General features: G+C 30.8%; 1 protein-coding gene across 1 annotated transcript in view; it reads right to left on the bottom strand.

Moving 5' to 3' along the window:
• The window catches only part of LOC107440586 (protein PALS1), a gene marked incomplete at its 5' end in the record, with an annotated part of 71,449 nt that extends 58,374 nt beyond the window's left edge, over positions 1 to 13,075 (bottom strand). The window contains 2 exon segments of the mRNA XM_043038525.2: positions 1,705 to 2,456; positions 13,064 to 13,075. Coding sequence (XP_042894459.2) covers positions 1,705 to 2,340 — 636 coding nt within the window.
• Positions 13,076 to 15,638: the final 2,563 nt, after the last annotated feature.

Genomic DNA, 15,638 nt, shown 5'->3' with positions numbered 1-15,638 from the left:
TGAATAAAATGTCGCCAAAAATATCTTTTTAAGTTAGCCTAATTAGAAAATATTCTAATGATTATAATATTAATATGATAATGCTGGCTGAAGTTTAAAGGCTGAAAGAAAGAACTCGGTACATGTGAAATACTGCAAAAGATATGGTGGCGCGTTTTTTCAATCTGCAGCGTTAAAATATATCGGAAGCAGTAACCCGGAAGTCTTGAAAGAGCAATTTTACCACTAGCGCCAACACCCTTAGCTTTACACAATCACCCATCCATTCTTTCAATTTAAACTTCAACGAAACAGACAACAAATGTATTCGGAGTTACGATGCAACCCAAAAATATGAAACAGTGCTATTTTACACAAATATAACACTCAAAACAAGACTAACCTTATACTTTTATTTATGTTGTGATATTAATTTTGTTAAATGTGTTTCAGGCTCACGACCTGTTAGAATTTATAAATTACAAGAATTTCTTATGAATGATAAAATTACGTGTAAATTTAAACTCAAATCAAATAAAACTTCTTAGAATATCACATATCGCCTCTTAAGCATAACGTAAGCGGAGGGATACATCGGAAGTTCTCTTGCGGTTTTAGGAAGCTTGTTTACATTCAGTCCAACCATCTCATTATGCAGTTTGTAATGAAGAAAATAAAACTGATTCTATGGAGGGAGATGTTATAATTGAAGGGAATCACCACTGGCAGAACATGTTGAAGGCCAAGTTCTTGAATGTCACTGGCGGGTCGGATAAGAAAAGGCTGAACATATTTAAATAATGCTAGTAAAAGAAATGAAATAGTTAGCTGAAATATCATCTTTAAATATCCCATATATTACGCTTTGAGTGGTCACCAATTTTTTTTTTTTTTAAGACGAAAATAATAAACAAAATTCTATGCACTTTCCTTGTTATTTTAGATGATTTTTAAATTCCCTGTATTTTGCAGATTTCCCTGTGGAGTGGTAACCCTGATCATGTTTAACCCTTTTCAACAAGGAATGCACGGAACTGAAATTAAGAGATATTGCACAAAGATTTCAGGATTAAGACTTACTTGACACTTTCATATTCTCTTAAACTGCTCTTCAGTAACATTATCTTCTCTAGAATTAAGAAACGATTTTGGAATATCATTAGCATTGTATCTATTTACAGTATTTCTATGAAGAACTATCACACTAGCTAAAAAAAACTGTATGCCCCTGCCCTTTCTAAAGCGGATACCTTGGCGCCGTTTTGGCCACGCCCACAAAGCAATCCGGAACACCTGCAGCCATCTCTCTATGAGTTCTGCATGATTCATTTTTGTTATTCGAAACTAAACAACACGTAGGCGAGTCTTGGCTGCTTAATAAATGGCTTTCTTAGGACCTAAACTGTTTCGGCAATATAGTCTCCAATAAGGAACAGCTGGACATACTGAAAACAAATAAGGCTATAGTGAATGAACTAGATTGTGAAACCTGAAATATTATCCTGAAAAATTCCCCTTTGAGTTGTCACCATTTTTTTTAAAAGACGAAAATAAGAAAAATTTTCCTGTATTTTCTGTATGTTTCTAAAGAAAACCCCCAAATTCCCTGCATGTTAAAGGCTATTTGAGGTAATTTTTGAATTCCCTATTGAGTGGCAACTCTGAAATGTAGAGATTTTGCACAGTTATCATGAATCATGTTTCAAGATTAGACAAGTGACTCACTTGATACTTTCGTATCCTTTCCAATTGATCTTCAGTAGCTTCTTTAGAATCAAGAGTCGATTTTGGAATATCACTAGCATTGTATCTATTTACAGTATTTCTATGATGAAGTAAAGAGTTATCATTCGAAGAGCTATCACTGTTGATAAAAAATTCTGGATGCCCCTCCTCTTTTTGAGGCGGATACCTTGGCGCGGTTTTGGCCATGCCCACAAAGCAATCTGGCACATCCACAGCCATCTCTCTATGAGTCCTGGATGATTCATTTTTATTATTATTATTATTATTATTAGAAACTACACAATTCGAGTCTAATAAATGGCTTTCATTAGGCCTAAACTGTTTTGGCAATAGAGTCTCGACCGATACACACTCCTGAGAAAAACGGGTGGCTATTCCGTTTTGGGACTCGACCAAGAGCCTCTCTCTCGGGGGAGTCTCGGGTGAAGAGGGTGTCTCGTCGTCCACAATCTCTTGCTTCAATTCCAGCTCCTGGTCGTTTTGATCACGGCGTCCATCTTTCTTGAGAGTGGCGTTGTGAATTTCAGGCACAGTGGTGACGTAGATAGGATTGTTCTCGATCAGTTCCGTTGCTGCTGTGCTGCATTCGTTCAGTTCCTGAGACAGTTTCGTCATGTCGACCGGTTTGATTTTCTTCAAGGCGGATAACTTCTCCAGGCGTTCCCTCGCCTGCTGCTCCACAGCGATCACGAATGCGTCTTGGACGTTGCTGTTTCGGGCCAGATCCAGAGCTGCAAAAAAAATTAATATTATTTCTGACTCTCGATATTTTTTGTTTACTAAGAGAGTGAAAATTTTATCTGCGAGATTTACAGGGTGCGTTTCAACAAAAAATAAGTACATTTTAAAAATATTTCTATCGTTAAAAGTTCTTAATATATGAACATAAATTCAATAAAATTCAAAAACATTTTTGCAAACTTCACATAATCATGATAAAATAACTAGTTTCTAATAAATATTGCAGAGAAAATTATGAAAATGATATATTTTTTGTAATTTAGAACGACAATTGACACGACAAAGAAAAAATCTCTTTTCAAAAGATAGAACATTGAGCCTTTTTTACTAACCCCAAATAAAAAAAATGCACCTTTAAAAAATGTAAATCAAAAATAAGCACCTTTAGGCAATTTTTAAAAATGCTATACACCCTGCAGCAACAACGGCATAAGTAAGTTTTAACAAGTATCAGCTATAACCACACAAGTAAGCATTAGTAAGAATTAGCAGTAACCACTTAAATATTAACAAGTATCAGCAATAACCCTACAAATAATATCAGCAATAACCACACAAATAATATCAGCAGTAACCACATAAGTTATTTAATAACACATTTATAATAACCCCAATATAAAATCACTTTAAATGTCAAATAATTTTAAAAAGTGAAATGATTATCAGCGATGTTAACCAAATGCCCAATATTTATTTTCTATGCAAAACAATAGATTAATTCTAAATTATGCTTAGTGGATCAAAACATAAATTGTCGGCGATATGAGACCAAATGCTAAATATTACATATACGAGACCAAATCCCTATTCGTACAGAACTAATTCTAAATTATGTTCAGTGGATCGGAACATAAAAAGTCGGCGATACGAGACCAAATCCCCATTCGTACAGAACTAATTTTAAATTAGTTTAGTGGATCGAAACATAAAAAGTTGGCGATACGAGACCAAATCCCCATTCGTACAGAACTTATTCTGATTTATGTTTAGTGGATCAAAACATAAATTGTCGGCGATATGAGACCAAATCCTCAGTATTACACATGCATTTTTTTCGTACAGGACAAATTCTAATTTACTAGTGAGCTGCACCTCCTGCTCGCTAACGCTCGCCAACCCCTGAAAATTGCTACGCAATCTTATATGGTTTGCTTCGCTCGCTACTAACTTAGGTACATTGCAAATGCACAAAATTCTAAGAATTCAAAACAATCATTCAAATCCATATAACAAATTTTTTTTTAAAAAAAAATTACATCTTTTTAGTAAATACTAAGTCATTAAAATAAATTTGAATTCAAATAAATGACATGTAATTCGTTAAACCTATTAGAAATGTGCTATAATATAATTCGTGATATAAATCAAAAATCGTCAAATAAATTCGTGAAAAAAAGCGCTTTCGACAAAATACTAAAGTAGAGATCTATCGACAAAGACTACTCACTTCTGCCTAGCTAATAGTATGAGATTGCCGCAGCTGATGCTCTCTGGTTATTTCCGTTTCCGTTCTTAGAAGCGCTATATGCTGAGCCACCTCAGCTAGATTTGGCTTGTGACATTTTTAGCGGCAATCATTGGTCGATTCGCCGTGTAAGAGAAATAGTAACGTAAACAAAACAAAGCAAACGTTGCCACCGGCGGAAAAAAAATACAGCCAAAATTTCGGAGCCACGTAAGAGAATTATATATATTGGATGTTTAGTGGATCGAAACATAAATTTTCGGCGATATAAGACCGAATCCCCAAAATTATATTTCTTTTTTTTTTCTTCTTGTTCGAGCAGAACTAATTCTAAATTACGTTTAGTGGATCGAAAAAATTCTAAATTATGTTTAGAGGGTCGAATTTGTTCTGAAGCCACGAGAACATTTTATCGGGTCGGTGAAAGCTTCCATAGCAGTAACGAACAGCTTTTATTTATTAAATACATAGAAATAATAGACAAAACTAAAGAAGCGTAGATAATTTAATAAGAACGCCTCGTCTTTATCCAATTTAAATACTTTGCTTGAAATAAAAGAAGCACACACTCCTCTTAAAAGAACGCGGAAAGAAATAACGAGATTTACACTTTTAAAAGTCTTATAATCCATACAGAAATGTCAAAGAAATAAAACCGTTTATGAAAGGAAAAATGTGTAAAATGGAGAGTGTCATACAAAATAGTTCTAAAAATTGAACCCATTTTTCCTTTGAGTGAAAATTGTCTCTTTCACGTCATTCATTTGTGTGATTAAAATTGAACTAAAATTCATAATGAATACATCGATTACAAATAGCTATAACTATTTAAAATGAGAAGATTAATATAGACGGAACATTTCTTTACGTAAGGAATCTTGAGCGAGTTCAATATTGTGAAAATGGCGAGCGCATCATTTTGGTCAGCGGCGTTTATTTAATTCTAGAACCGTCGTTGAACAGTCAACGTCCTTGTCATTTTGAGCCCAATCCAGATGGAACTCCTGGAAGAAATTTACCTTTTTGAAGACACGCATTTACGTTACACGGAGAGGAAAACCACGTAGGGGACTCACACCAGCACTGAGGTCGGTGCAAGCGGGATGTGGGTTCACCTCTAACAGAAGGCAAACACTCAATCAAAACAGTTTAAGAACTCAAAGCGACTGGTGAGTGCACAAATTCTTCCGTGTGACCAAGGGAAGTCTGACTCATCGACATATTATTAAATAGTTTGTAATCGATCTATTCATTTTGAATTACCCTGATCGTAACATTTTAAGACAAATTGAAGAAAATCCGTTTCAGAATACTTTTTGCAAATTATCGTTATATTTGGGGGAATAAAACGATTTTTTTAAACAATATTCTTAAACATTCAATCTTTTTAAAATGTCACGTAACATTAATTAATTTCTCCAATTATAAAAAAAAAGAATATATATAAAACTTTGAGCATTATAATTTCTACATATTTTATACAGGATCCCCCAAGTCAATATTTTTCATGGTTTTCCATTGATGGACCAACATAATCTTGATGATAACCATTAATAATTCCATTATGAACCATTATAGTTTTCAATGGTAACTAAACCATCAACCCAAAGTAGGAATTCGGACTGATTTATGATAGAGTTAACAGAAGAATAGCAACCTTTTTTGCTGGATTCCCATTAAACCGTCATGGAAACGTATAGTTGGAACCGTCATGGACTATCACGAACCATCATGGATTGTTGGTCCATGAGAATCAAACTTCTCTGGATGGTTAACATCATAGTCTTAAAGTAGCATTTTCCATCATGGAATGATGGAAGGATGTTGGCATATCAAAAACCATGAACGCATAATGGAAAATGTTGGATGATGGTGATTATCAAATGATGTTGGACCATCGTAAATAGCATTGAAACCAAAATAAACCATCAAAAAAATTTTGACTTGGGTCGTGATTTGCCCTACAACCCGGCATATAATTAAAATAATGCAAATTTGTTTTTAGTATAAAATCTTCATATTTAAAGAAGTTAAAAACTACTTAAATAATTCCTTATAAAAAATTCATGCGCTCAAATACTAAAATTTTTTAAAATTTGCGTTCTGGGCAGTAATTAACTAAAAAAAAATCTGTTGCCTAAAAATTTCAAGATATTTTTTTGTCAACTATTCATAAAAAATACTAAAAAAACGCCTCTCCGATCCGAACTAACACAAAAACGAAGTTGTTTTTCTTTTTTTATTCTCTCAGCTTGGTTGCTTAGCAATGGAGTGTTTCTCTGTTGTCGATTACGCTGCTGGTTATATTAACTTTCTAATCCTGTTATGGCGATAATCTTTGGCCTCTTTTTGAAACGACGCCAAATATGTAAAACTTCCTAACAACCTAAAATTTTATAACAAATTTTTTCAAAATTTTGAGGGTCAGGAATCCAAATACGTAAATAAAAATGTTTATTCAGAGTAAGTACCTTTTTGTGTCTGATTTCTCAACTTAATTAATAGTTAGCACTAACTACTAATTATCATATTTGAAGTCATCACCAGAAACCCTTGAGATTGACGGCATTAACCTGTTTCATCTACTCTTTCCTTTAAGTGCAATAAAAACAAATATTTGAAGAAAAAAAAATATTATTAAAAGATCCGAGTAAAAATTAAAAACAAAATATTTACTTTTAGAGTATTTTTACAAGGTCTACATTTGATTTTTTAAAACATTTATTTCACTTATAAAAAATTGAATGAGAATAATAAATAGTATTGAATTTTAAACTATTTTCGGAGAAGCTTTTATAGGGTAAAATTTTTCTTTTTATTCCGAAACGTCGGCAGCCTTTTGTTTCTTTTTAAAATAAAGTTTATTCTATATTTGTTTGGATTTAGATTCATTTAAAAATACATAAGTTCCTGCTTTTGTAAAATATATTATAATCTTTTTTTTTTTTTAAAGAAAATTACGGTTACATTCATGTAAGCATTTTTTAATAGAAATTGCATTCTCAGCAAGAAATATTTTAATTTCTTTAATTTAATTCTTTAAGTTCTTAAATTAAAATTTAACAAAAGTAAGATTTTAATTCTGATAAAAAAAAGAGAATTTTAATTCTTAAATTAAAATGTCTATGTGTATGAATTTTTTAGGACAAATATCGAATTTTCAATGTACCAAAAAATAAAAATTATAGAATTTCAGAATATTTTTTCCTCTAGACCAGGGATGGCGCACCAATGGCACGCGACACAATATTTTGGGCACGCCATCGATCACAATTGTTATTGCACTATGAATTGTTATTACACAAATGTTATTACACTATGAAGCATATGTAAAAATTAAATTAAAATTCACAAAAAACAAACAAAATAATAAACAATTATTAATAAAAAAATTAACAATTTGTGCTAAAAAAAAACAATTAATGACCATCAAAACAAGCTAACAATAAATAACTAGCAAAAAAATCAGGCGTCCTGCTTAAATCAATATCTTACAACCTAATATAAGTTATTTATCATTTAATCTGCAATAACAGAAGTCATACTGGTGTTACTTTAAGTTGAATTACGAGTATAACTGAGACATTGCAAAATGTATTTTCTTTTCAATGTAAATTAAGAGTTTTGAATTGATAGTATTTAGTATTATTATTTTCCCAACAATCATGAAGTCAAAATTATTTGACGGCACGTCTGTGACCTCATTAAGCAATTTTTTAGAAAAAAAATGGCACGTTGGGGTATAAAGGTTCGCCACCCCTGCTCTAGACGGTTTAGTGTACATAGTATATATATACTTATTGAGTAGTAAGTATATCAGTATATAGGTTATATCCAGTATAATAAATAAATTCCCTTGCATGAAGAATTGTCTATCGGAAATCTAGGTTAATAACAATGAATTAAATATTTTTTTTTTTTTTTANAAAAATAATAACCCGCATAATTTCTACTAAAATTTTTATTTTTGTCTGTATTATTTTGTAAATTCACTTTGTCTGAGCTCAAGGGGGGGGGGGGTTAAACCCCTAACCCCCCCTTGCGTACGCCCCTGCGTTGGTGTATTAAGGTTCGCCACCCCTGCTCTAGACGGTTTAGTGTACATAGTATATATATACTTATTGAGTAGTAAGTATATAGGTTATATCCAGTATAATAAATAAATTCCCTTACATGAAGAATTGTCTATCGGAAATCTAGGTTAATAACAATGAATTAAATATAAACTTAAGTTTTCTTATCGTAACATAATGAGGTAATACCTCAATCAAAAGAATTTTTTACTATTTCAAGATCGAGTGCAATGGGTCCTCTTACAGTTATGTTAATGTAGAACATACACTACCCAAATTTGGGCATTATTTGTAACTGCTTTTTGCTATAGCTTAAAAATATTCAATGAAATTGAATTTTTTTTTCCCAATTTTTAAAGCAATTTTTAATTAATTACAAGATAATAATTTTAAAATTGAAAGAAAAAAATCCTTAAAAATTGCGCATATGCGGGGTAAAAAATAAAACGAAAACTTTTTTTTTTCTTCAGAATTTTGTCGTGAATTGTATTTTACAACTTGTGAAAGAAAAACCGTTTTGAATATCTTCAAAAAATTATACTGCAAAATCAGGAAGGAAAAAAAACTTTCTTTTTCTGCGCCGGTGGGAAAGAACTACTTTAAAAAGTATGTATTTCTCAATTTAAAACAATATTTTTTTTTTCTTTCAAATTTTAAAATGCTTGTTTTTTATGCTTGTTGCTATTTAAAAATTGCTCCTAAAACTTTCATTTTATTGAATATTTTTGATGTTTTAGAAGAAAAAAAACGTAGGTTATGTATATATATATATATATACATATATATACACACACAGTCCAGTCACATTAATGTGACCACCACCAACTTTCGACGTCACCGTGAAATAAACAATTAGAGAAGGCAGGGGGCAGCACATTACAGTGGAGTGTATATAAAGGATGTCCCATTTCAATCGTTGACGTAATGCAAAAACGTAGAGATTTATCCGACGTCCAAAAGGGCATGATTATTGGCTTTCGGGCCAAGGGGGGAAGCATTTCGGAAACGGCCAATTTTGTGAACTGTTCGCGTGCCGCCGTCGTAAAAGTATACCGTGCATGGCAAAATGGTACTGTCCAAAATCAGCTGCGTGGCACATGTGGTCCACCACGGGCTATAGATGACAGAGGTGAACGAAGGCTACGGAGATGCTCTCGTGCAAATAGACATGGAACTATTGAGCAACTGACAGCCCAGATGAACCAAGGGGCTACCAAGAGTGTATCCTCAACAACGGTTCAGTGAACGTTGCTGTGCATGGGACTCCGGAGCAGATGCCTGGTTAATGCTTTTGACAGGTGGTCCCATTAATGTGACTGGACTGTGTATATATATAAATAAATGTACATATTTTAATAAATATGTAAGCTAAGCCTACGAAATTTTATGCAATTCTTACAATTAATAAAAAAGTGTCCAATAAGTTGATTGTTACATTTTCTGGCTTAAGATGTTATATATAATACTTGTTTTCATTATATAATAATACTCTGGAAAGTTATAAAATAATCCTCTAGGTACTTTTCGAGAAATTCAAAAACTGTCTTATCTATTATTGCACGCTATTTAAATTTCTTAGTATTATTTCATAGCTGTTTTATTTGTTATAAAGTGCTTCCATGAATACAACTGTTCCATTTATATTTTAGAAACATTCAAAAAAATAAATTCGTAAACATTACTCTTCGCTAGTTTTAAAATTTTTGTCAAAAGTTTAATGTTTGATTGAGAAGGTGATGAAAATTCATAAAAAAAATTATCCTGATTTATCACAGCAAAATTAAATAATTCAAATGCAATTTTATAATTGCAAGTGAAAAATGATATCGAACGAAAAGCGAACACTTTAAAAATGTGTTAAAAAGGAATTGCTTATAAATATTTTTATGCTACATTTTCTATAATGGATGGTTTGTCAATCTTTAATAATTATCTTTTCTAAAATGTTACTTTAAGACTACCTATCTGTAGATTTTCTTAGATTGTCAAGAATTCTAAAAAATAAAAAAAGGCGATCTCGCAATTATGGAACAACCTATGTACAATTAAATTGTGTAATAAATTAATATTAAAAAAAATGAGTGACGAAAAGAATGCTGTTCCTAGTCCTGTTTAGTTCCCAGCATGTGACTGCATTAAATCAAAATTTACTAATTTTGCTGTAAATATTCAATTAATAATAAACAAAATAAAAAAATGTCTAGAGAAATTCCATATTTAATTTACTTTATGTTTCATAAAATGGTGTGAGCAAAGATGATAAAAAATATTACAAAATAACTCTAGAATGTGGATTTTTTAATTACAATAAATAAGTTTTTACAAATAATAATCAGACTGAAAAAAAAATGCCGTCTTTAGAAATACCCAATTTAATCTACTTCTAGTTTTATAAAATAATTAGGAGGCTCCGCCCCCTGCTCGCTAACGCCCGCCAACCCCCGAGAATTACTACGCAATCGTATGTGGTTCACGCCGTGAACCATGGCTCGCTGCGCTCGCTCGCCAATGAACACAATGTTCTAGCACAAAGACATAGTATATTATCATCAAAGACATAGTATTTTATCATCAAAGACATAGTATTGTACTTATGTAGAAGAATTCTATCAATGTTCTTATTGGCTTTTAAAAAAGTATATTAGCTATTTAGATTGTACATGGTGAAAAAATCAAAACATTAGCTAAATGAGAAACATATTAGCAAAATAAATTATCAAATATTGCAGTTACTCACCTAAATTCAACTAAATGTGTATAATAAATTAGTTAATGCTAGAAATTCTGAAAGTTTTAGAAAAAAATTTTATTATTTAAAAATATAAACTTTAAACCCTAACTTTTCCTTGTGAGATAATAACCCTCAAAAAGTCTTTCATTTTCAAGAACACAAAAATTTGTTTTATCGCCAAATGAAATATTTTTTGGTGATCAGCATTATTGAAATCAATTTCTATATTAATTAACATTTGTGATAAAGTACATAACATTTTAGAACAAAATAAGGATGTTTTACATACAATGAATTAAAATGCATGGCTGTTAGCATTACCCGAGAAATACCACGTGGAGGTCGCTAATCGGGGAGTTTTGATTTTGGCAGTTCCCCGTGCCTACTGCCGATAGAAGTTTCAATTAAATTTTTTCCAAAAAACATTTTTTTCTGCAAAGCTCTAAGAAATTAACACTAAGCATTTAGTATTTCTTTGAAAACACAATTATAGATTTGGCATCTTGGAGCAATTACTGAAAGGCTGTCAAATGACTTAACTCTTGACAGGCTATTAAATCTGTACTCTAAAGATACTTGGATACCCAAATAAATATGACTCAGGAGAAACGAACACAACGTTTATTTCATATGGACAGCACAAGAGGGGGAAAAAAAATAACAAATATGAGAAAGTAAATAATTGGCACAGCGCCATCTATTGATATTAATTTTAAACATAAATTTTAGATATAATTTAACACAGGCCAACATAAAGTTGTCCATGACTAAAAGCTTGTTTAGTCAATACTAAACTGATTTTCTCAAAAGTCTGACCTTGTGACTTATTTATAGAGTTTTTAAAAGCGCTATATGTTGAGGCAGTTTAAATTAAATATTATCATGTTTTTAGGGCATGAATCTGAATTGAACAACCTGATAATGCTCACTCTGGTTATTGTTTCCATTTTTAAAAGCGCTATATGTTGAGCCACCCCATGTGACATTTGCCATGTGACATTTTTAGCAGCAATCATTGGTCGATTTTCTAACGTTGCCATTCGGGGGAGTTGTAATGAGGCTTTTTTTTTGGTGCCGTGTAAGAGAAATATATATATAGATAACATTTAGTAAATAATAAATACTGTTTTTTATAGTCACACTAAAATTCTGTGAAAAAAAGTTCCTTAATTTATGTTTTATGAAATGGTGTAGGCTTAAAAATGTTTTGAAATTAGTGCAGAATATGTGGCGCCAATGAGAGACATCATGACTATGAAAAGAATGTCATGGATTAGCGTTGACTGTAGAGGGAAGTATGCTTTTGGATGATTCTCCTTTAGTACGTGAAAATCCGATCATTAGAAGGAAAAGTTATCTTTTTTTCTTTCTTACTCACTGCACGTAACTAAAATAATTTATGTAAATCAGGTTTTAGTTCAAAATTTTCATATAAAAAATTCCTGTGTTCAAATTTTTAAAATCTCTCAGAAAATCATAAATAATTAATTTAAAGGAGATGAAACCGAAAACAAAATTTGATTCTCGGGCAGATGATTAGATTATTCAGATTCAGACGAAGTTATTCAGGGTGGTATCTGTTTTTTTTTTTTTCCCCTCCTTCCTTCTATTTTTCCTTTGAATAATTTCGGAGACCAAATATTGAAATACTTTATGTAGATTTATGCGTGTATTAAACACTAAAACATAATAAGAAGAGAAGAAAAAAAAAAAATTTTTTTTTAAGAACTTAGCTCAGAATCAGTTCAAAACATTTTTTGTTATAAAATATTGTTTATTTTAATTCAGAACTCTCTTCTTAAATTAATTTTAAAAAAATCTTTTAACTATCCTTGATGAATTGATTGCCTTTTAATATTCGAAATTATGATTGAACATAATACATAGCATATTTAATGTCTACGTGACTGAAAAATATTGCAGTTTTTCTATTTAGATGACTATAAAAATCCCTAAAATTCCCTATGTGTAAAACATATATCATGAAGTTTATATTATTTCGTAAAATCTACTGGAGTTTTTCCTATTCATGGTAGCTGTAAAAGGTAATTTCGCGGACACAACTCGAAATGTGAAACTGCGTGAATAGGACTCGAGATGTGTCATTTTAAATTGCGTGAATACGAATCGAGATGTGTCATTTCAAATCGCGTGAATACGACTCGAGATGTGTCATTTCAAATCGCGTGAATACGACTCGAGGTGGGTTATTTAAATCGCGTGAATACGACTCGCGATGTGTAATTTCAAATCGCGTGAATACGACTCGAGGTTTGCAATTATAAATCGCGTGAATACAGTCATAAAAAAGTAGTAAAAGAAACTCACCCAATTTGCAACACGTCTTCATTATCACATGCAAACATATATCCTGAATCGAACTTTATACACTTTTTATATAAACTATTACATATTATTATTATATAAACAACTTTATATAGTTTCATATATCTTCATATATTACTTTAACTTTATATATTACTAATATAACTTTAATTTTAATATATAATTATTATTTATTAAAATCATTATTTAATAAATTATAATTTAATTTTAACATAGCTTTAACTTTATATTTAAGTTAACATCTTTATATATTTCTTAGAATAAATATATTCTATTCTACAAAGTGTGCATTATTTTTTCTACAAATAGTTTTTAACCGCTTTAAATAGAAAAGTAAAAACATGTCATAAATGCTGCTGGATTTTGCCAGTTTCTCCTGGTTTAATTAAAATTCTCTCCTGGTTTTTGTACATTTCAGAATATTGCCTGAAATTGAATAAGTTTAATAAAAAAAATCCCTATAGAAATAGATTATTGCTTGCTTGAATATTTAAACAAGTATTACATAACGAACTCTCATTTATAGAAATCGGTTCAAAACTTTTGTTCTAAAATGTTTATTTTTTATTCAAAACTATCTTTTTAAATTAATCCTTGATGAAATTAAATGCCTTTTAATATTCGAAATTATGAGTAAACTTAATACATAAGATTTCAAGTATGTTTAATGCATATCATAACTGGAGAATATTACAGCTTTGATGACTCTAAAAATCCCTATGTGTAAAATATAATTTTACACATAGGTAATAATAATTATAAATTATAATTTTATTTTAATATAACTTTAACATTATATTTAACTTAATATCTTTATATAATATTAACTTTATATTTATATAAATCCAGAACGATATATAAATCTATATATATATATATATATTATANTATGTTCCTTTTTTGATATATTGCTCTTTTTTATTGTATTGCTTATGCTTATTTAATATATATTCAGTATTTTGATGTATGATTTTTTTAAATTTGTAAATTCACTAATCAATGCTTTATTGGTGTATATCATGTGATTTTCCTGTTATGTGTTTTTTTTGCTTATTATTTTTTATAAGCTAATGATCATATAATTTGTGTTGTTTTAAATTATTTTGTTGAAAGTTTAATTTATTATGCAAGTTTGCATTGTTTTGTGCTCTGCAAAACTGATATAGATGTTTCTTATTGGAAGACTATCTTCATATCTACCTTAATTTCACTGAATTTCATTATTGTCATATTATTTTAGCATTAAAAAAAGGATAAAATGAAGTTAAGTGTTAAGCAGAATTAGTTATCAAGTATAAAAAATAAAAAAAAAGAAGAAAGAAAGAAGAGCCATTGGCGAATAAGGGTTACCGCATTCTTCCATCTCGCCAAACCGGCTTATTTTATAATTTGTTGGAACAGTTTGTCCTTGCAGCGATGATCATTCTGAATTACATTATGACGTGAAATGATGAGTCTATAAATGCTGTCGAAAATAGCTAAATCGAAGATGATTCGTAATATCGGGGGTAACTTGGAACATCTCTTAACACAAAATAAACACTTTTTATTCAGGAATAGGGCAAATGAAATTTATAGCATTTCGTGATTTGCTTTAACAAAGTTCTTTTTCAACGTCATGAAAGGAAAGACATTTATTTCCAAAGAAACAGTTTTCACTTCATCACCATCGACTTCTCAATCGCTATATACCAGGGGTTTCCAACTTACATGAGCCCGGGGGCCACAATTAAAAACACAAATCAAATGGCGGGCCGCAACTTTATCAAAATTTTATGTAGGACTCTTTTATATTTGAGGGAACATTAAATATTACTGTCAGATTTTTACCAAGTTGTACAAAACAAAAGTATTGAATTACAAATTCAAATAAGAAATAGATTTTTAAAAATATTTAATTGTTATTAATAATATTTTTAAAAATATTCAATAAATGATAAAAATTCGGGCTACAATAATTTTAACGTGCACCTATGAATTAAACAATTAAGGTGCAACAGACATCTAATTGTTAGGATATAAAACTTCAAAAAGGTTGGTATTAAAACTTAACATAGCAGCACACAAAATATTCAATGAGAAAATTGAGGTTTTCTGCTGCAGCAACCAGAGAACATTTTTATTTACATTTTAAATTTAAAGTTTACAAATATGTGTGTAAATATTTTCGTCTAAATTAGTGGTTTCAAAAAGTTAACAAAAAAATCGACGCACCAAGAAGGAGTTGTCTGATTGAAACGAAAATTGTTGGATAGGAAGACAATGTACAGAATAGTAAATGATTAAAATTTCAGAACAATTGAATAATTTATTGCAGAGTTACAGTAACCAGTTCAATAAGGTGCTGACCCGCCTCTAGCCTGGATACAAGCTGCCACACGGCGTGGCATAGACCGGTCTCTTGCGGTATTTCTTGCCAAATTCGCTCCAATTGTCGAACGAGGTCATCAACATTCCGTGCCAGATGCCTTCCCATCATATCCCAGACATGCTCGATGGGAGAGAGATCTGGTGATCTGGCAGGCCAAGCATGAGAGTCACCATCACCTCTAATTTA

The sequence above is a fragment of the Parasteatoda tepidariorum genome, chromosome 8 (genome assembly GCF_043381705.1).
Source record: "Parasteatoda tepidariorum isolate YZ-2023 chromosome 8, CAS_Ptep_4.0, whole genome shotgun sequence".
In the NCBI taxonomy this organism is placed as follows: domain Eukaryota; kingdom Metazoa; phylum Arthropoda; class Arachnida; order Araneae; family Theridiidae; genus Parasteatoda; species Parasteatoda tepidariorum.
This window is presented reverse-complemented; position numbering and strand designations above follow the sequence as displayed.